This window comes from Ruditapes philippinarum, unplaced genomic scaffold (assembly GCF_026571515.1).
Source record: "Ruditapes philippinarum isolate M1 unplaced genomic scaffold, ASM2657151v2 ctg723_1_1_1_1, whole genome shotgun sequence".
Lineage (NCBI taxonomy): Eukaryota > Metazoa > Mollusca > Bivalvia > Venerida > Veneridae > Ruditapes > Ruditapes philippinarum.
This window is the reverse complement of record NW_026866929.1, coordinates 59,606-80,961: the sequence shown is the minus strand read 5'-3', so window position 1 is coordinate 80,961 and position 21,356 is coordinate 59,606. Positions and strand designations below refer to the sequence as shown.

Sequence of the window (21,356 nt, the reverse complement as noted above, 5' to 3'; positions counted from 1 at the left end):
ATCATTTAACATGACCACAAGTTATTCTATTCTATTCTATTCTATTCAATTCAATTGACAGATTATGAGGAATAAAATTATTATTGAAATTCTGCCTAAACAGTAGTTTAAAAATTAGCTCATAGAGCGCGTCTCACTGATTCATTTCTTAATTCATTTTGCTACACCCTACTGTAGCATCGACCGCTTGCAAAATGACGTTAACCCATGTGACATTTGCTCACTGCGCATGCGCCTTTTTAAGGAAGTTGAATCAGCCATATTATTTGGACACCTCACATACCAAAACATTTGTTAAACCAATTTAGGCCGCAAATATTATTCTCTGAAGAAAATTATTTAAGAAATCATTAAGTGAAGATGTCGGATTACGATAGCAACCCATTTGCAGACCCTGAAGCTGTGAACCCGTTCGCGGTGAGGACAGAAATGTTTTCTATTGTGACATTTTCATAATTTTTGTCAATAATCTGATACAATTTCTATTTTCGCCGATTATGTGTTAAGTACTTAATTCTGTATGATCTTTTTATTTTTACAGATGAAATAAATGATTTTGTGATGACTGACATGGGTCATAACGTAAACAAAGTACTGCTGCTGCCTTATGTTTACCTGATTTTTTCATTTTGATTTGACCCCTCCCACTTATGTACAAGAGGCAGTATCCATCACAAATGATATCTAAGTTACTTTTACCACAGACACTAGGATGTGGAGCTCCAAATGCCTTTAATCCAATAAAATGCATATTTGTCAATCCCAGCACAAATATGTTGTAAAGATATGTTCTATTGATGTAATATATTCGGACAAGATGGTGGAGCGTTGACAGATGTAAACAAATGTGTCAAATGTGTACTCGGTAAAAAGCGTCATGAATAGAACTGGATTCAATTGGTTATTTATAAAACACTTATAGACATTGACATCTCTTGCATGATATACAGATTAGTCTGCTTCGTTTTAGAAAATAATGATTATTTAAATGGAGTAAAACAACAAAAGTTTTGATGTTTATTTCGCATATAGAAAATTATTGCTGTCATTTACAAGCATTAAGGGTAACAACACCAGGCTCATGCAAAATTTTAATCATATAAATATATATTCACATTTATACAAGCGTTGAATATTAGGATATCTTGAGTGGCGTTAACAATTAATTAATGCACTGATTCTTTATATACAAATACATGTTATTGATTACGTGTTTTTTTTATATATTTAGATTGTTTACTTTCATTCTTTAATTAAAATTATTAAATTGAGAACTTTTAAACGGTCCAATTATTAAAACAGAAATCAGTAATTTCCGGTAATTAAAGTTACACAACATGTAATTAAAGAACATGCAAATTGTAATTATCATGATAGTCTAAATACACTTATGGCTGTTAGAAAATTTTCACAGGTTGGGTCGATGAGGGAGTTGATCAGTGCCATTAATATGATAGATTGGAGTGAAATACTTTCATAATTGTGTAATCAGGACACTGGACTAAACTTTTAGTTTGAAAAATATAAGGTATTTGGATAAAGCAGTTTAAATAATATGTTTATATTGAGATAAAACTGGGAAGGCGATATACTTATGGTAATGCCGGGTATTCAAATAAAGGGTTGTCGAATAACTTGGGTTGGACTGTATGATAAACTCCCGTTTGTAATTGCAGGATCAATCAGTACAGCAAGCTGCTAGAGGTGGAGGTAGACAGGCAGGACTAGACGACTATAATCCATTTGAAAAAGATAATCAAACAAAACCAGCTGCTGGGGTAACTTATTTGAGTACATTATTATATTTAAAAAAATGCATGTTTTTCATCTATATATTATTAAACACAAAATTGATTGATTTTTTTTCCTGAATATTATATTGGTAGTGCCTATCTTTAAAAGGACTAGGTAATAATGGTACAATAAGTCTTTTAAATAAGTCTTAATGTCACTTTCAAAATGGTCAAAATCAGGTCTTTTAATGCACAAACTAAAACCATCTTTGCAACCAGAATAGAACCACCATGCCAGTATGCACATCTGTGCAGGTTCTATATTGTTTGTTGACCAACTTCCAATCTTTCAAAATATTCGTGAAATTGAAAACACTTGTTCAATTTAATTAAACAAATTAATTCCTTTTATTAAGCCTTTAGGAAGAAGTTTCCACTGTTTTTAGACCTCGTATATCTTCATCTATTTATTTTATTCACGATTCATGTTGCAAAATAGTTTCATCCTAAGTACCAGTATTGTAGGTCTGAAATGATATATACAGGTAACAATGTAAAAGTGAAATATTTTAGCAAGTTATTTGATATTCATTATGTCAATACTAGTAAATTATAATGTATGTTTACTACCAGGAAGAGCATAAGGGATTGCTTACTGAGGTATGATATTATTAACTTATACAAGAGACTGCACCTAAACACAATATATCATACACAAAACTTGTCTTTTGCCACTGTTTAGCGTTAGTTTTTACCCCTATAAAATTTTACTTTCTTTTACCTCCGTTTTGAAATAAAACAGAATGTATAATATTAATGGGATCGCCCCCCGGCTGATGGACAAATTGTATCCAGGCAGGATTCTGTGTTTTATCTTCTGCATGCATGGAGGGATTTGCGTTTTTCCTTGGCACAAATGTTGAACAGTTCTATTGTGTGGTGATGTATGTAGCATCAGGTTCCTGCTGAAAGGTCAAGGTCACACATAAAGTTCAAAAGGTCAGATTAAATTATGAAGTGTGTGAACAATTTGGTATTCTTGAACTGAGGGATTATATCAGAAATGTTCACAATCTTGATATTATGTATTGCCAGCATATTTCAGGTCAGTACATGTTTATGCAAGGTCAAGGTCACCCAAGATGATTAAATATTAATATTTTGTCCAGAGCATATCTTTTAATGCAAACTACAAGATGTGTACTTTCCAGTGTCAAAAACCTATTAGTGGAGCATCACCCGGTTCAAACAGGGCTATTGTTACATAAGTCTTGAGTATAAATGCTGAAAATGTTTATGACTGTTGACCTGTGTCTCCCTCTTATTCATAGTACATGTATCTAGAAAAGATCTTTTCTGTACAAAATCTGCTGTGGTCATAGTATTATTTTTACAATAGCTTTAGCTCTTATATTTGGTTTGCTATTGCTAATCATGGTCATGCAACTACATAATTAGATAAAGAAGCAGACGCTTGTTTTGGTTGAGTCTATTATGTTTTGTTTAGGGGGTGAATTGTCATACACAAATTTACAATTTATATGCATTTATTTTTTTCAAATGATTGTTATTATCTTAAAAGGTTCTGGGATTGTTGTTTTATCAATTCATTTGTAAATAAGATTGTTATATGTCTATTAACGGAATTATTTTAATGAACACGAAATTAGTTCACACCTACATGTGTATTGATAACGTGATGGTATAAGCCAATGAAAACACATCAATATTATCACAATCAGGCAGAGAAAGAGTAAATCGATAATCTTTATGTAGCAAACAAACTTTGAATAACAATTGCAAGTATTTTTTCATATCTTTACGACAAGATAAAATGTCTGAGGAGGGCCAGGCATTTTCGTATCGTAAAATTGCTGCCATTTACAGTATCAAGTGATTATCCCAAGCACCACCGCGACTTAGTGCGGGAATTATAAATATAGCTAATCTCGGCACGTCGCATAGGATGGAAAATACCTTTTTCATATTTTATTGTAATAAATATTTACAAACTCTGTCTTTCGGGGTTTTTGTTTTATCAATATATAACCAATAATGATGTTAATATGAATAAATAATCATATCTCAAATCTGCAACTATGATTAATAATGAAATTCTACTTTTAGTGTATTAAAAAGGTTTTTAATTTCCTGTAATTTTATTTTGTGATTATGCTTCAAAGCAGTCAATTGACCGTGAATTTTCTTTTCATATTTTTATTTCCTTGAAATCATTTTTTTCATCTGAAGGCATGCAAGTTTAATATGTTGATACATTAATTACATTCCATGAAAATGTTTAAAGATATTTAATGCAGCAAACATAAAGTCTTCACAAAAAGTAGTATGCAATTGTACCTATAATACATACGAATGTATGTAATATTTTTCTTGTTATCCCAATTTTCATTGGGTTAATACATGTTCTCCCCTCCTTCCTCATACAATGTACTCATGTTATTTATGACCTTTCTTTTAATTTTAACATTGGAATAGTAAAATAAATTTAGATTGCTTTAACTTGTATGCTTGTTTTGCAGTTTTTAGGCACTAAAGCTAAGAACAGAGTACTGTTAATATGCATTTCTATGTTTGAAACTTGAATGTTATTATAATTATAGCCATCAGAACATGTGTATATTTTCTTGTGTTGCAGGCTACTGTACCAGGACCACAAGCAGCACCAGCCATCATGCAACCCTCCAACGACCCACCACCTTACACTCAAAGTTCTGCCCAAAGGGTGGACACTTCAGAGTTAGAGAGAAGGCAACAGGTAAAATGACATCCTTTATACAGTAAACTAGACTATAGTCATACAAGTAATGGTGATATATTCTGTAAATTCAATGTCTGCAATGGTATACAGGGTAGAGGCATAGAAAATAGATACATTGTAATAGAAGGTAACAGAATTTAAGTTGTAAAATTGAGGGCAAGAGGATCTTGATGGTTTTACTCAATACATATGAACAAAATTATGTGTACAATATACATGTAAGATAGAGCCATGGTATAAAAAACTTTGTGTGCAATGTAACCTTCTTTTATAACTTATTATTTAACATAAAATGGTAAGAAGATATTGCCAGTAATTAATGTAAAATTTTACCAGTGTATGTCAGATCATAATACATTTTGTAAATTCTATGTCATTTTAGTTTGACAGCAATACACTGTACATTGTATACTCAAAATCAAAGATTTGACCTATAATCTGGAATATGTCTAGAAACTGCTAGTTTAATATTTATCACAGTCTACTAAAACTAACAGCTTTCCATTGATAAAATACAATGTCGATTTAAATGAGAATTAAGCATTATAATATATTTGATTTGATCTTTGCATTTAGGAAAATATTTTCATTCATTTTCTTCAAACATGGTAAACCACAATTAGCCACTATTCATAATTGAACTTTTCTGAACTATTAAGTTACAACAAAATAAATGTGATTTACTTCTGATTTTTCACTCAGTAATAAAAATTCTATTCATTGTATTTACTTAGGAACTTGAAAAGAAAGCAGAAGAATTAGCCAGAAAAGAACAAGAGATGAAAAACATGCAATTCCAAGGTAACTTTAACATGTTTCAGGACAGAATCAGGATATTCTTAGACATAACTTGAGGGACTTAATGTGAATTGGAAGAAATGCCAAAAAGTTTTGTAAAAATATTTCAATTATGAAAGCTTGATCTAATCTTAATTCTTTATCCAGATTACTGCTTGTGAAGTTTTGTAATTAATGTCTGAGTATCATTTTAACTGTTATCTTTTGTCCCTCTATGTTTTTGATAAAAAAATTGTAAAATAAATGATTATTAGTATTGTACTATTGATTTAATATTATTTTGAACTTTAATATTTCAGATCGGCAGAACAATTGGCCACCTTTACCAAAGTGGTTTCCAGTTGGGCCCTGCTTTTACCAGGACTTCTCCGTTGATATACCTTTAGAATTCCAAAGAACCGTCAAATTTGTTTACTATATATGGATGTGTAAGTAAAACTGAATGCTGTTGTCACCTTTGAGATAAATTTATTTTATTGAGCAATTAGACTAATTTATTTTTGTAAGGAATGTTTATTTATAGAATGTATTCTTTATTTTCGTACAACTTACCTAAAGATAGTTTGAGATGTGTGCATATGCTGTCATTTAATCAACTTTGTTGTGTAGAATCTGAATGAGCTGCTGAACTTATGCAATAAAGTCATGTATACTCCCTACAGAATACCATACAGCTTTGAAGTGTCAGATTTCCAAATTCCATTACTTTATAATTAAATGTTTTGACATTTAACATTTATGTTACAGCTTTAGTTGTTTATAACAGTACATAGACTGTAAGATATACACCTTAATTTATCACATTATCTCTGTTATTTCAGTTTATGGTTTTACATTGTTCCTGAACTTTTTGGGCAGCTTAGCTTACTTCATCGTAGATTCGGATGGTGGTGCTACATTTGGGCTATCCATTCTCTGGTTAATCCTTTTCACACCGTGTTCATTTATCTGCTGGTACAGACCACTATATAAAGCTTTCAGGTAAACTTTGTTCCCCTTCCTTACATTGTTGTTCAGTACAGTATCTTTTGTAGCCTCGGGGTTATTTTTCATGCTTCCAGCAAAGAGACGGGTTGTAAGGGACGAGAGGGAGGAATATGGAGAAATAGCATGAAAGCTGGCCTCAAAATTCATTTGAGCCGCGTCACGACAAAACCAACATAATGGGTTTGTGACCAGCATGGATCAAGATCAGCCTGCGCATCCGCGCAGTGTGATCAGGATCCATGCTGTTCGCTATCAGTTTCTCTACTTGTTATAGGGTTTGTAAGCGAACAGCATGGATCCTGATCAGACTGCGCGGATGCCCAGGCTGGTCTGGATCCATGCTGGTCGCAAATCCATTATGTTGGTTTTGTCGTGACGCGGCTCAATTTTATTAAGTCGGCTACTTCTATATATTTAAGGGATTTAAGGTTTAGTTTGGTATTGTTGGAAGCTGACACTCTTTAATTTCTTGGAACCAGCTAGTACTAAGCAATGAGTGTATATTTTCTTGCTCAAGGAAACATCAGCTTACTCCAGACTGAGTTTAAACTGACACGGCCAACAAGATCTGAAATTATCAGTCTGAATATACATGTAGGTATTCATGCATTGAAAATGACCGTACTTTTTATCTGAAAACTTGTGTGGTTTATAACACAATTTTGTTTTCTTTCTCGTTCCAGGAGTGACAGCTCATTCAACTTTTTCGTGTTTTTCTTCATATTTTTTTTCCAATTTTGTACATGTATTCTGATGTGTCTAGGAATAACAGATATCTCAGTGTAAGTATAATTCTTCTTTTTTACATTAACCAGTGTTTATTACATATGGAAGTATTTTGTTTGACGTAAATAAGCTCTTATTTTAAAGAAAAATATCTGCAAGTAGAACATAATTTTTTTAAAAATCTTCGCACTGCAATGAATTAATCTTAGTTTTCATTATTTAACAAGTATGCTTTCTGTTTGACTGAAATAAAATGGTTTGCCTTGTTAAAGTGAATTGGTCTATAATGGAAGGTCTGTAATACAATGAATAGTAACTTTGATTAGTATTGAATATCACAAATAATAACAAACCACGAAAGAAGTATACATGGATGTTGTTGGAAAATGTGACATACATGCCCCGATATTACATATATTTATATAGCAAGGTCAAGGGGTTAGAGTCGATGACTTCTAATCCGGTTACCTCTCTGGCGTGGGTTCGATCCCAACGAGATGCTTTAGTAGTGTAGCACGGAGGAAGGTAGTCTAGTACTGGTGTAACTCTCCAGGAACGATGGTTAGGAAATTACCCACCTATATGACTGAAATAATGTTGGGGAAAGGCCTAAAATGAAACAAACAAACAAACAATATACATTTGTAGCAGATAATAAATTGTTTTAGAACAAAATATTATTATTCATCATAAAATTTTTCAGACTAGATCACTTACAACTTTTATCAACATTTTTTTTTTTTCAAGCAGTAATTTATAGGCATATCCAAATGATACATTTCTGTAGTTTTTATCAATATTTGAAATACTTAAGGAAAGCATGCCCATTTTAGACCAATTCACTTTAATAGAAATCTTATTCGTGTGAGAATCAGATATCCTGGAATTTTGATGAAGGTTGATGGTTGTACCAAAACACCTGTGTGTACCTGAAGTAATGTTATGTTGTACTCCACTAGTAACATTGCCAAGAGAAACCAGTTTAAACATTTTCACAAAATGAATATTATTTTATGCCTTCACATTGCATTTAATACCTTTTGCATTGATGATTGCTATTTTGAAGATAATTGTCATGTCAAAATACATGTAATTTATATACGTGTAGTGTTGGTAACTCTGTTATTTTTGGTAGATGATTTTGCTTATTTTCAGATAAGACTGTACCTGAATTTTAAAAAGATGTGAATAACCATGACATTTAGCTATATATTGATATATATATTTTGTACTAACTTGAAATGATGTTTTCAGTGGTGTCATAGGTGGACTGGGGACCGTCGGAGATAATGTGGCCGTCGGCCTCATCATGATATTTGTCGGTATATTTTTTGGGGTCGTTGCAGTGCTCTGCTTTGCCCTTCTTGTGAAGGTAACGATTACAGTAGCAGAGACCTGTGTTAGACACACTGATTGGATAAATATAGGATCCTGTGTTGGAAAACTGGGGAAATTGAGAGTTTTGATGTTGAGCAGTAATTGTTGAATTTTTATGAATACCGTTTCAATAAGTTATAAAGTCATATGAATATTTGAACATTTAATAACAAGTTGACTCACAATTTCCCCAATAAATGGTTGTCTTTTTTGTAGTGCCAAGATACTTGTTTTCTGTGTATGTTTTAAATATATATATAAATGAGACAGCATTTTCATAAATGATGTTTTTGATATATAGTGTTTTTAGGAAAAGTGAAAATATGCTGAAACAAGAATCCTGGCACTTGTACATATATGTTGTAAATCACTCATTATTTATTAAATTGTGTTTAGATTTTATTTTACAGAAATTAAACAAGTACACATATCATCTTTTATCTGTGAATCACACTTTTTATTTTGATGCTGAATGGTTTTGTTTATTTTCTATAAATTGGGAGTTTTTGCATTATTTTCTATAAATTGGGAGTATTTGCATTATTTTCTATAAATTGGGAGTAATTGCATTATTTTCTTTAAATTGGGAGTATTTGCATTATTTTCTATAAATTGGGAGTATTTGCATTATTTTCTATAAATTGGGAGTATTTGCATCAATGTTGTTTTCATCCAGTAGTTAGTTTTGCTTTGTTAAATATATACTATTATACAGTTTTAAAAATGGCAAGATATGGGAAACAAAAATAAGTGTATGTTATGTTAGCCCAACAAGCTTCAGTAAAATAAGTATCGGCTTTTACCTTCAAGTAAAACAACGGGTATCAGAGAGTTTGTAATTCTAATCTTTGAGTACTGTAGCTGACAAATATATGGTCTGAATAGATAGAATTCTTGCAAATATTCCCCAGTTTATAGTAATTTGTTGATAAATATTAAAGCATGTATCAGTTATGTACTGAGTGATTTCTGCAATATTTGAATTTGTACACTGTCTAACTGAATCAACTCTAAAATATTCTATGTTCTCTTCCATACAACTTTAATACTGTATATCCATTTGGTTTGGGACATTTTTGTGCTTTTAGATAGCAATTATTTGTTGCAAAAATGAAACTTACACAAATTGTGGTTAATATTTTATACAATGAGGTCAACTTTTAGAATGGAAAATAAAGTCAGTTTAAGCAGTTCAGGGATGTTTTTCATAAGTATAATAGGTAAAATATATGTATATACATGTAGTTGATTCAATTAAATGGTGACTGGAATGCAGCCTTGTATTATGTTGCAAATGTTTTGGTGAAAAAAAGGTTATATATTCTATTTATAGTATAAGTTTAGCCTATTTTCCACCAAGCTTATTTTCTATGTCGTTTAGTTTGTAGCATGGATGGTGAAGATCCTATTGCGTTTTTTTTTTCCCCGTGTTTTTTTTTTGTTGATAATTTGCTTTTCTCATTTTGGTTTTTAGGGATATTGCATGTTATTTTCCAGACAACATGGTTATGAGAATCAATTTTACATGATGATTTGCTTTTTAATTGCGTCCCTTCGGTTTTGGAAGGAAATTCTTAAGATGGGTTCAATATAATCTAGCATGTATGCAGTAATATCAGTTTACTTGTTTACAAAATAGTGCATACAATTTTCAAATCCCAAAGAATTTTTTTTTTGTTTAAAATCATTGGTTGTGCTATGAAGCTATGAAGGGTTTTATTGAATTCAAAATTCTATTTGCTTGAAATTATTTCGAGTTACGTTACACAAAAAAAAGTCTGATAGTATATTATGAAAATCATATTTCTTGTTTGCTGGTATTTTACATTTATCTTTACAGAGGCTGGATAAATGGGTTCAAAATTATAGGAAAAGATAATGGTGCTGGTGCACTTATGCTAATAGTTGCCTTTTTCTTGTCTCTTTGTGCCGGTGCAGTGTTTTTCTTATTAGTTAAGGTAAACATCAAACCCAGGCAATTGTGTATACTCTGCAGCTTTAACCTCCTGTGTTATTATCTCCCTTGCATAATGCAAAATGCACTTTCAGAATTTGACGGACAAAACAACCACAAACAACCCACTTCTTTCCCTACATATATATGTACAATTTCTATATCAATGTGAAGGTTATTTGCACTTTCTTTCAAAGCATATTGTTTTATATGAACATTGAATTTAAATAATTAATTTCCTCCATAGTCAAAATATAGAACAGGTTGTGAACTAAGTATCTAATTTAAAAAAAGGGAAAAGAATACAGTATAATATTTATTTCAAATGACATGACCCTTCATGGTTATGAGTTTGTCAAAGTTATCAAGCATGAATTGACTATGTTATACTTAATTTACATTTATTGGTGGCATCATTCTCAAATTGTTCAATGCATTGTGGTGTTTGTTAAGGCTGTGATTGAGGCTCTTCTTCGTTTTAGTATTCTTCATTTGTTTCATCAAAGTATATTACTTCTTTAGTCTTTGGCATCGTGTATATTGACCTAAAAATAGCCAGGTCTATTTTGAGGATTCTCTGCATCTGACTTGCGTATTATCACTATATATATTGTATGCCAGTGTGTATTGATTGATATGGTATGGTTGAATATTTATATAGTAACTGGAGTGATATTCCTATAACCTAATGAAGGCTTGCTTACATTTCAGATAGTACGTAGAATAGCAGATAGTATCTATATTTATATAGGAACATAGACTTTGTTCAAGTTAGCGAAGATATACTGTTACAGTTAGCTAAGATATACTGTTAAAGTTAGCTAAGATATACATAAATTAACATATACTTGTAGAGGATGGATAACAGCATTTAAAACAGTTGGCAACAATGCAGGAGCGGGGGTGTTAATGTTGATTGTTGCTCTATTTTTCACCCTTACATGTGTAGCAGTAATGGTCATGTTACTTAAGGTATTTTTATTGTTTTTGAGCGGTGATGATTTTGTTTGCATTTCAAATGTTATTTCTTGAATAATTGTTTCTCCCAATTTACATTTCAGTACCATCCCATTCCTTTTCCTGTCTTTAACCTCTTGTAGTCACATTTGAGCTTTTTTAAAAACAATTATAAAGCAACTTAAAGAAAAAAATATTTCAAGATTGTAAAGCTACTGTATTATAAACTTCGGTAATAAAATACAAACAAAGATGTGTTGGCTTGAATAAAAGAATATTTATAATACAAAATAGATATAATTTTATATAATTTTCATTTAACTGAAATAGGGAATTAAATTTGAATTAAAAATGTAATTTGAAAATAAGATTTGATTTGAATGCAATCAAAATATTCATAGAAAAGCATACAGTAAATCACTAACAGTTGTGTCATTTCCTGAATATTGAGTATTATTTTGCAGAGTAGTTTTATGTTGAGGAGAAATTTTATATCTTTATTTTTATTTGTTCATCAATCTTTCCTTGTCAGTATTTTTGACAGTTTTCTTTTATTTCTGTTCTATTTCTGATGTTTAGAAAATGACACTGTTTAAAGATAAAAGTTTAAAGGCACATTATGTCTCAGAAATTATAAAATTTCAACTTCTTTAGAAAGAGCAAACATGAATTTTGTAATGTGTAAATAATTGGTTTTAGAGCATGTTGGATGCTTGTTACATGAAGACAGTGGCACTAAATTTGAAATAATATGTCATAAAAGTAGAAAAATGTAAACAAAGTAGTATTTTGACTTCCATTGACTTAATCACTATAACTGTATTAATTGCAAAAAAAAGTTACTTTGTGGAAACTATCAAAAATGCACACAAAAAGTTTTGAAGAAATAAAAATAAAAGCATTTCTGGGGCATACTGAGTCTTTAAAATGTTTAAGTTAAAAATCTGTAATTTAACTTATTCTGTCTCCTTAAAATATTTGGAAAAAAAATTGCTTAAACACTGCAGCATAAGACTGCACATGAAACTTTCCCACTGAAGACTATTTTGAATATTAATACTTATTAAGTTTATGATTTTATTACATTTTTAAACCTAATAGTGAATATTCTTAAATATCTTGCAGTTATTGAAATTTTACTAATTTTAGTCTTTTAAAACTAAATTTACTAGAGCTTGAGTATTTAGTAAATAAAACATTTCATTGATAAACTAAACTACCTTTTCTAAATTGGCAGGGTGACATTAAGTTCAAAGTTTATTGCATAAAACATACAAATGTAAAAAGTATTGATTTTAATGCATGACTTGTGATAAAGTCAATTTGTAATATTTAATAAAAATAATAATGGTAATTAATTTGATGGTCAAAGTACAATGTACCAAACTTGGGACAAAAAACAACAACAGCAACCATGATCTTATAGTGCCAGGAATATTTGCATTGCTCGGAATCTTAACTTTCTTATTAAATTATCTATTTTAGATTGAAGGGGTATATGGTTTATCTTTTTTCCAGTTTTATAGTAGTTATGGTCATGAATTTTCCACAATAAAGAAACTGAGAAAAGATTATTACTCATTCTTTCCACTCAAAAATGATAGTTTAGATGATTTTCCCGCTAAATGAGAAATTTCCATATTTTTATCAATTATTATTTTCTTCACGTTTATACTTCACTAACATTTAAACCCTTTAACCTTCTTCAACAAACTTCACTTAGGAAAATGAGTTTACAAAGCAAGCATTTGAAATTATGAAGTTGATACTATCTTGTACATTATAAAGAAAAAGTTTCCACAGCAGTGCATTATTTTGAGCTATTGCTAGTACTAGTGAGAAATTTTGCAGCTGGTTGATAGTTTGCTTAGCTTTAGATTTATTCTTTAGCCTTTATTACAGTTGCCAAATCATAATGAAATTAATGTGCATGTTCTCTTTTTTTTCTCTGTATTTTTGGAATTTACAGGAAATGTTGCAACCAGTCTTTAGTGAATGACCTCATTATCACAGACCTATGTCTATATGATATTTATGTCCCGCTGTACACCAACACTCTGTAGCTTTTCTCACTTCTCACAATATGCGCACCTGTGTTATTCCCCAAATTTATTATGTATTTTTAGAGGCTGGATAAATTCTTTAACAATAATTGGTAAGCATACCGCAGCTGGGGCGGTCATGATGTTTGTGGCGCTGTTTTTCTCCATTTGTGCCGCGGCAGAAATTATTATGTTGTTAAAGGTATACACATTTTCATGGACTTACAATAGCCTCAGGAAATACTTTGTTACAAACATATGTAATTTGAAGGGGGCTTGTTGTGGTGTATTGTGATATCATGGATTTTAGCCCTACCAAAGCAATAGGCTTGCCTCAGTACTGGTTTGTCCAGGAAGGGAAATGATATTGAAACAATATGACTTGGAAAAAAATCTTATCTATTGTTTTCAATTTTAATTGGCTTAAAATGTGTCAATGCAAAATTTTCTGAAAATTCTTGTCTGGTAAAATTTTACACAGTAAAATAGGTTAAAATTGTTCAGTCTCTGACTTTTCAAGATCTAACATTATCAAAATCTAAAATCAATAAATGATAAAATCCATTGCTAAGAAACTCAGTTTACACATAGTGCAAGACTGGTTTGTCTGTAGACCTTTTTCCATTTTTAGCTTGACTGTTCCAGGAAAAGGGAGAGTTACTGTACTCACCCAGGTGTCAGCATCACACTTTGGTTAACTTTTTGTGAGCATGTTGGTATCTCCTGAACTGCTGACAGCATGTTGGTATCTCTTGAACTACTGAAGGACTTCGGTTGAAACTGAGAGCATAATAGAGGGTCACTGTCCAAGGCCCATAACTCTAACATAGATTTGACTTAATTATAGCTCTTTCTGAACCTAGAAAATTCTACATAATCCAGGCTCTTGTTTTACTATCAAGCACTTAGAATAGTGGAGAGTGCTGTGTTACCAACAGCTCTTGTTTCAAAAGCATAACTAACTAGAGACTGATCCCCCTTTTTCACAATATATGCTCTGTCCTCTTATTCATTATTAAAAGCTATATATGATGGATTTTTGTGCGACATTTGTGTATCACCTAAGCACCATCAATATACGGACACTTAAACTAAATAAAAGAGAAAAGTAGAAATGATTGTTTAAGTATGAACAAGTTTTGTTCTATATTAGAATTTCATGAAGAAAAACTGAGAACTTAATTTCATTTCCAGAATTTGAAATATGTTTAAAACTTAAATTTTCATCAAATTCAAAATTATTAGATTTGAAATAAGAAGTTAAATTATTTAAGTTCAGTATAAAAAATGGATTTATTGAATTAATGTATTCCAGTGTCTTTTATTATATAAAAAAATTGTTGCTGTAAATAATGGTTGATAAAAAAATTGCATCTGACTCTCTTTATTTTCAATATAAACAAGATAAATTGATAAACAAAAAAAATACATGATCTGTAACCTGGTAATGAAAATTTTGTTTTAATTTGTTGTTAATTGATAATTAATTGATAAAATAGTTAAGATATCACCAAATTGATCTGTTATTAAATATACTGTAATTGTGTGTATTTATCTTTACAATATTGTCAAATTGTGTGTTTATCAGATTATCTCTTTGTTGTAAAATGCATATATAAAAATGTATTTATCAAAATTGATTAAGGTCAATAATAAACAAAAACAAAACATACAATGTTTTTTTTTAAGCTTTTAAATTTATAGCATGATGAACAAACACCTATATATTTTGAAACATGAAACATTTATCCCTGTATATATAAGTAAAATAAGACTAAAGATTTATTAAATTCTGATTAATGCATTTAAATGTAACACAAATTTATATTTATAATTTAAATAATGTTGATCAGAATTAATAATACAGATGTAAATTAAAATGGCTTCTTTAATTGTACTTATAGATGAATGAACTCTTTACTGTTTTTAAAAGAAAAATTATTTTATCATAGACTTTTAATACAATTGTGTACATTTCATATTTTATAAGATCAACATTGTTAACTTAAAATTGTACATAATTCAAAAGGTTCAATCAAAGATTTAAAAATTCACGAATTTGATATTTAGGTATGTAATGTATACAATATAAGTCAGTTTTACAAGGATGTTTTGCTGTTGTTGTTTTTAGATGCTGGAAGACATTAAACATGTTATATTTTCTATATTATATAGGTACATAGAATCTACAGAAGTACTGGAGCCAGTTTTGCCAAAGCACAGCAAGAGTTTGCTACAGGAGTGATGAAAAATGAGGCTGTACAGAGTGGAGTAGCTAACGCAGCGTCGTCCGCTGCACAAGGTGCGGTGAGAGGTGCGGCCTCCCAGTATGGAACTGGTGGCAAGTACTAAGTCATTGGAGAGGAGGAAACTTGAAGTGTGATGTACTGTGTAACTTTAGTGAATGATTTAGTCTTGATACTTTAAAACAATTGAAACAATTTCAAAGAAGCCATTAGATAATTACAAAGATGTTAAATTTGTGTTACAAATGGAATAACCTGTAGTCTGGAGATTATGAATGTTGATAGAATTTGATAATGGCTGCCATGTAAGTCGGTGGTACTGCATGTGCTTAACTGCTTATAAGTGAACTGGTCGGACATTTATTAACTTGATTCTAGGAAATGATTGTGATAACAGGTTTATTCCACTGTTACCAATATTACGTAGTATGAAATTTTGTTATTATAGACAGTTTTATTTGTTGTAGCACATACACATTTTAAGGTACACATTAATAGTTCTATCTTATTATATAAGAACAAATGCAGAGTAATATTTGTCATTGTCACATTTTTTATTTGGTGCACTATTTTTGCATCAGTGTTACTGTAAAATGAGTTTGTTATACAAATAGTTTAAACCATATAAATATGAGGTATAGCTTGCTTTGATGCTATTGTGTGTCAGTAGAAAGGTGGCAGTTGGGATGTGTCACAGATGTAAAGGGGGAAAAAACTAAAGCCAGGTTTTTACATCTGTAGAACTATCTTGTATGTGCTTATTGCTGTCATTAACTGTAGTGATTAAGGACACAAATGGCAGTGCTTTGTCATTCCACATTGGTCATACATCATCAGATGTTTTGTACATGTAAATGCTTATATTATACTTCTGAGAACATAATTTACACAACAGCTATAAACTGTGATGTTAAGTTAGCAAGGTGTTCTCTATGATTTAATCTTTTACAGCATAATTATTTCTCACCAAAAAACAAGAAAACAAATTCCTTACATAAACATATATCTCTGTCATACTGTAAAAACTACTCGCTGCTTGGAATGCTTAAAGTAATCAGTATTAATGATTTGTTAAGATAATAAATATAGTGTGACATAAATATGTTCTGTAAATAATAGGTGGATAATTAGTCCCATTTATTGACTTTACATAGTTTAATGTACAAAGGGGTTTTTACATAAATCTGAGCTTACAAGGGTTTAAGTCTAATGTCATAACCCACTATTTTTGACATTCTTAAATTTTGCTAAAATGTGCCTCTTTATCTACCATAAAGCTAAAAATAAGCTTTAGGTCTAGGGATTTGTGCATTGCTGGCATGGCATTAATTTATCTTTGTTGATAATTTTGTGAAGACAATATATTTAAAACCATATTCTTCTCTGGCACTGACTGAATTAAATTTAATAATATAGAGACAGCCTTTATGGTTAACTATTTAAATACTAGAAAAAAAAACACTTGTTTGGTGATATAGTTCAGTAAATAATACTTCATCAAAATAGTGCTTTAAAGGCATGAAACAATGAAAAGCTGAAAAACCAAAAAAAAAAAAAAAATGTAATACCTAGAATTTGAATTGCCATGTTGAACATTATTTGTCATACAATAAAATCATAGAGATATAGAGAAAGAGATGTCCATGTTCTTATTTGAGAACAAATGAAATCAGAGAGGACTTATACTACATAGAATAAGTTCATGTACAACCTAAACTCATTAATATATGAGCCGCGTCACGACAAAAGCAACATAATGTGTTTACGACCAGCATGGATCCAGACCAACCTGTGCATCCGCGCAGTATGATCAGGATCCATGCTGTTCGCTATCAGTTTCTCTACTTGTAAGTGAACAGCATGGATCCTGATCAGACTGCGTGGATGCGCAGGCTGGTCTGGATCCATGCTGTTCGCAAGCCCATTATGTTGGTTTGTCGTGACGCTGCTCATATTTCTGTTAAAGAAAGGACAAAGAGAATAAACTCATTGATATATTTCTGTTAAAGAAAGGACAAAGAGAGAGGTTTATATAACACAATAATGAACAAACATTGTTATTTTTGTTTTTCATATGTTATATGTTATCTTAGGCTATTTCTTATAACTTGTATGATATATGTATTTAAAATTCTTTAAAAAAAGAAGGCTATTGTTGTATGTGGTTAGGTTATGATGGGACCAATCAAGAAATTCTTTGCTTACTGTCATTTTTGAACCTGTTAACTTCACAAATTGTATGTGTAGAACCTTTTTAGCATTTTCACCAAAAATACATCTTTAAAGTATACTGAGATAAATAATTGATACTTTCAAAATTATTATTATTATTCACCCAAACACAAATATATGTGTTATTTCAATAACTTAGAATTTATCTATGATATTTTACAACAGTGTTCAAAGCAAAAGTGGTCTATGTGTAAAAAAGATAGAATGACATAGTCTAGTATTGTACTGTCTTGTATAAAGTGAGTAGTACATATGTGAAATTGTTTGGGAAAAAAATTACATGAAATATTATTTATTTTAAGAGAGATGTTTATCTGTTAAGTACTTGTGTTGTTTTATGTATTTTTTGAAGTGTATTGCAATGTTAAATCAGTATATGTTGTGGGACTTTAATATGTACGTGTTGACAGCTTGTTGTGAGTCTACCCGTAGCTCTGTTTGTTGGTTCTATGAACAGGTACAGTAGTCTCCCTTTAAGATGTTATTTTATTTTGTGAAATTAATTGAAAACCCACCCACTTCATAGCTGTTGTTGTTTGACCTGAAGTAGATTTTACATTATAATTTTACATTAAAATTGATTCACAAATGTTTAAATTATAGTAGACCTTTATAGTCTAATAAGATATTGGTAAAGGATCCATAAGTTCTAGCCATGTATAGTTATAACTTGACCCATTGGATTTGTTACAATTGTTACAAGTGAAAATTATTCAAAAATATAAAATTTAAGTTGAAAATTCTGCTTTAAATTTGTTAATCTGGGGAAATCAAGTTTCGACAATAACATGTTTACATGAAAATGAAAGTTAACCATTTGAATGATTATGTTGATATTAAGTATGTCTATACTATCATCTAAGAGTGGTGCCAGCACAGTCATACTGTTAAGTATTGATACTGAAATCTTTTCAACTACTTATAAACTGTCCCAGATTAAAAGGTGAATAAGTCATTGATGTTAACTCAGCATAGAGAGAATATATATATTACATGTTGTTATTGACCCTTTAATTTTATCCTTAAATATAAATCTCCACATTCAAAAAAATGTAAGTATTATATTATGCTGATAATTAGATTATTATCATTACTGCCTGTTGTCTTTAGTTCATCTATTTTAAAATCTGAAGAATGTGTTAATAAGGGTATTTCTTGTACAATAACTATCTTGTCTTAATTGCTTCATTGTTGCTTTTTATTTTAAAATGAATAGATTAATTGCACAATGAAATGCAAGTGCCTGGAAGGGATGAAAATCTTGTTTGTTTGATTTTAATTTAGGTAATGTTTTGTAGCTCAGACATGAGAAATTATTAAATAACTAAAATTAGCAAGTTTTGATAGAAGTTTGTATTTATTATGATGGAGAGAATATCAAAGTTCTACTGCATTATAAGTAATAAGTTAAATAATATGCGAGGAACCTATTCAGATGCTCTTGTCATTGAATTTGAAGTATGTTTATGCATTATTTATAGTTGATGAAATAGTTTACAAAAATTTATCTTTATCTTAAGTGCTCGTTTCTTTTTGTAATTCCTATCTGTAACTGTTGTATTTTTAAAACAAGAGAGATCATCCCTGATGTATATGAATTTTCACTCCTGTATTTTGTTGTAATTCTCTCTTTTATTATGTTTTTTGTTGAGCAATATGTATAAATCATTTAAGAAACTTGAAAAGTCTTGTTCTCTTTATAATAATCCTGCAGTATTTTCTATCAAGAAATGTCATTCACTTTTGTAGTAAAAAATACAAGACTGTTGCCTTTTAAAATACCTCTAGTTCTGACACAAGTGAGTCATTCAAAACATTGTGACCCAGTGACGTTGACATCAGTGTTTCTATGTGCAAGATGCAACCTCCATTTGGTAATTTGCACTATGTTCCATTCTTGGCATTACATCTTTCTTGACTGGGTACGATATTTCTGATAGCAAACAGCTACCCATATAGCATTTTTAGCTCGACTATTCGATAAGAATAAGAAGAGCTATTGTAGTCACCCGAGCGTGGGCCTAACCACTTATGTTAAAGTTTTTGTAATAGTTCAAATATTTTCAAAGTCCATTGACATATGGCTTTGAAACTTTGCACACTTGTTCACCATCATGACCCCAACCTGTAGACAGGAGGAGGTAACTCTATCAAGCATTTTGACAGAATTATGCCCCTTTTTCAACTTAGAATTTATGTTAAAGTTTTTGTAATAGTTCAAATATTTTCAAAGTCCATTGACATATGGCTTTGAAACTTTGCACACTTGTTCACCATAATGACCCCAACCTGTAGACAGGAGGAGGTAACTCTATCAAGCATTTTGACAGAATTATGCCCCTTTTTCAACTTAGAATTTATGTTAAAGTTTTTGTAATACCTCTAATATTTTCAAAGTCCATTGACATATGGCTTTGAAACTTTGCACACTTGTTCACCATCATGACACCAACCTGTAGACAGGAGGAAGTAACTGTATCAAGCATTTTGACAGAATTATGCCCCTTTTTCGACTTAGAATTTACGTTAAAGTTTTTTTGTAATACCTCAAATATTTTCAAAGTCCATTGACATATGGCTTTGAAACTTTGCATACTTGTTCACCATCATGTCACCAACCTGTAAACAGGAGTAGGTAACTCTATCAAGCATTATTTTTTACTATCAAGCACTAGAATAGTCGAGCGTTGCTGTCCTACCGACAGCTCTTGTTTCTCTCCATATTTTAAAATCTAAACCCAATTTTTAGCTCGACTATTCGATAAGAATAAGTAGAGCTATTGCAGTCACCCGAGCGTCGGCGTCAGTGTCGGCGTCTGCGTCGGCGTAACCACTTATGTTAAAGTTTTTGTAATAGTTCAAATATTTTCAAAGTCCATTGACATATGGCTTTGAAACTTTGCACACTTGTTCACCATCATGACCCCAACCTGTAAACAGGAGGAGGTAACTCTATCAAGCATTTTGACAGAATTATGCCCCTTTTTCGACTTAGAATTTATGTTAAAGTTTTTGTAATAGTTCAAATATTTTCAAAGTCCATTGACATATGGCTTTGAAACTTTGCACACTTGTTCACCATCATGACCCCAACCTGTAGACAGGAGGAGGTAACTCTATCAAGCATTTTGACAGAATTATGCCCCTTTTTCGACTTAGAATTTATGTTAAAGTTTTTGTAATACCTCAAATATTTTCAAAGTTCATTGACATATGGCTTTGAAACTTTGCACACTTGTTCACCATCATTACCCCAACCTGTTAACAGGAGGAGGTAACTGTATCAAGCATTTTTTTTTACTATCAAGCACTAAGAATAGTCGAGCATTGCTGTCCTACCGACAGCTCTTGTTGTGCAAACAAGCGCATTTGTTTGATAATGGTAAATTGTAGTAGAAAGTTATGTCTTGTTATGCAGAGAATGGCACATTGTGCAAAAGTATTAGGCGGGATGGTTTTCAACAAGATGGACAACGCCTTCAAAAAGAATGTGCTCGAAATTTTATTTTTTTAGTTAGAAACTTA

General features: G+C 30.9%; 1 protein-coding gene across 5 annotated transcripts; it reads left to right on the top strand.

The window, feature by feature from the left end:
* The first annotated feature begins 223 nt into the window (after window positions 1-223).
* On the top strand, window positions 224-19,516 carry LOC132734225 (secretory carrier-associated membrane protein 1-like). 5 transcript variants are annotated; one of them, XM_060720925.1, is made up of 10 exons: window positions 224-417; window positions 1,677-1,778; window positions 2,367-2,393; window positions 4,390-4,509; window positions 5,247-5,313; window positions 5,610-5,738; window positions 6,132-6,291; window positions 6,981-7,079; window positions 8,278-8,395; window positions 15,529-19,516. In XM_060720925.1, the coding sequence occupies exons 1-10, from the start codon at window positions 361-363 to the stop codon at window positions 15,703-15,705; spliced, it is 1,056 nt and encodes a 351-aa protein (XP_060576908.1). In that variant the 5' UTR covers window positions 224-360; the 3' UTR covers window positions 15,706-19,516. The 5 variants fall into 5 exon arrangements, with proteins under 5 accessions (XP_060576908.1, XP_060576907.1, XP_060576909.1 ...); XM_060720924.1 differs by lacking the exon at window positions 8,278-8,395 and adding an exon at window positions 13,438-13,555 and having other exon boundaries at window positions 225-417; XM_060720926.1 differs by lacking the exon at window positions 8,278-8,395 and adding an exon at window positions 11,209-11,326 and having other exon boundaries at window positions 225-417.
* Window positions 19,517-21,356: the final 1,840 nt, after the last annotated feature.

Excerpts from the sequence above, each read along its gene's own strand:
- LOC132734225 (XM_060720925.1), top strand. The coding sequence starts at position 361 with ATGTCGGATTACGATAGCAACCCATTTGCAGACCCTGAAGCTGTGAAC. Across the intron at positions 6,292-6,980 it reads CCACTATATAAAGCTTTCAG|GAGTGACAGCTCATTCAACT; the intron begins GTAAACTTTGTT and ends TTCTCGTTCCAG. Across the intron at positions 8,396-15,528 it reads GCTTTGCCCTTCTTGTGAAG|GTACATAGAATCTACAGAAG; the intron begins GTAACGATTACA and ends TATATTATATAG.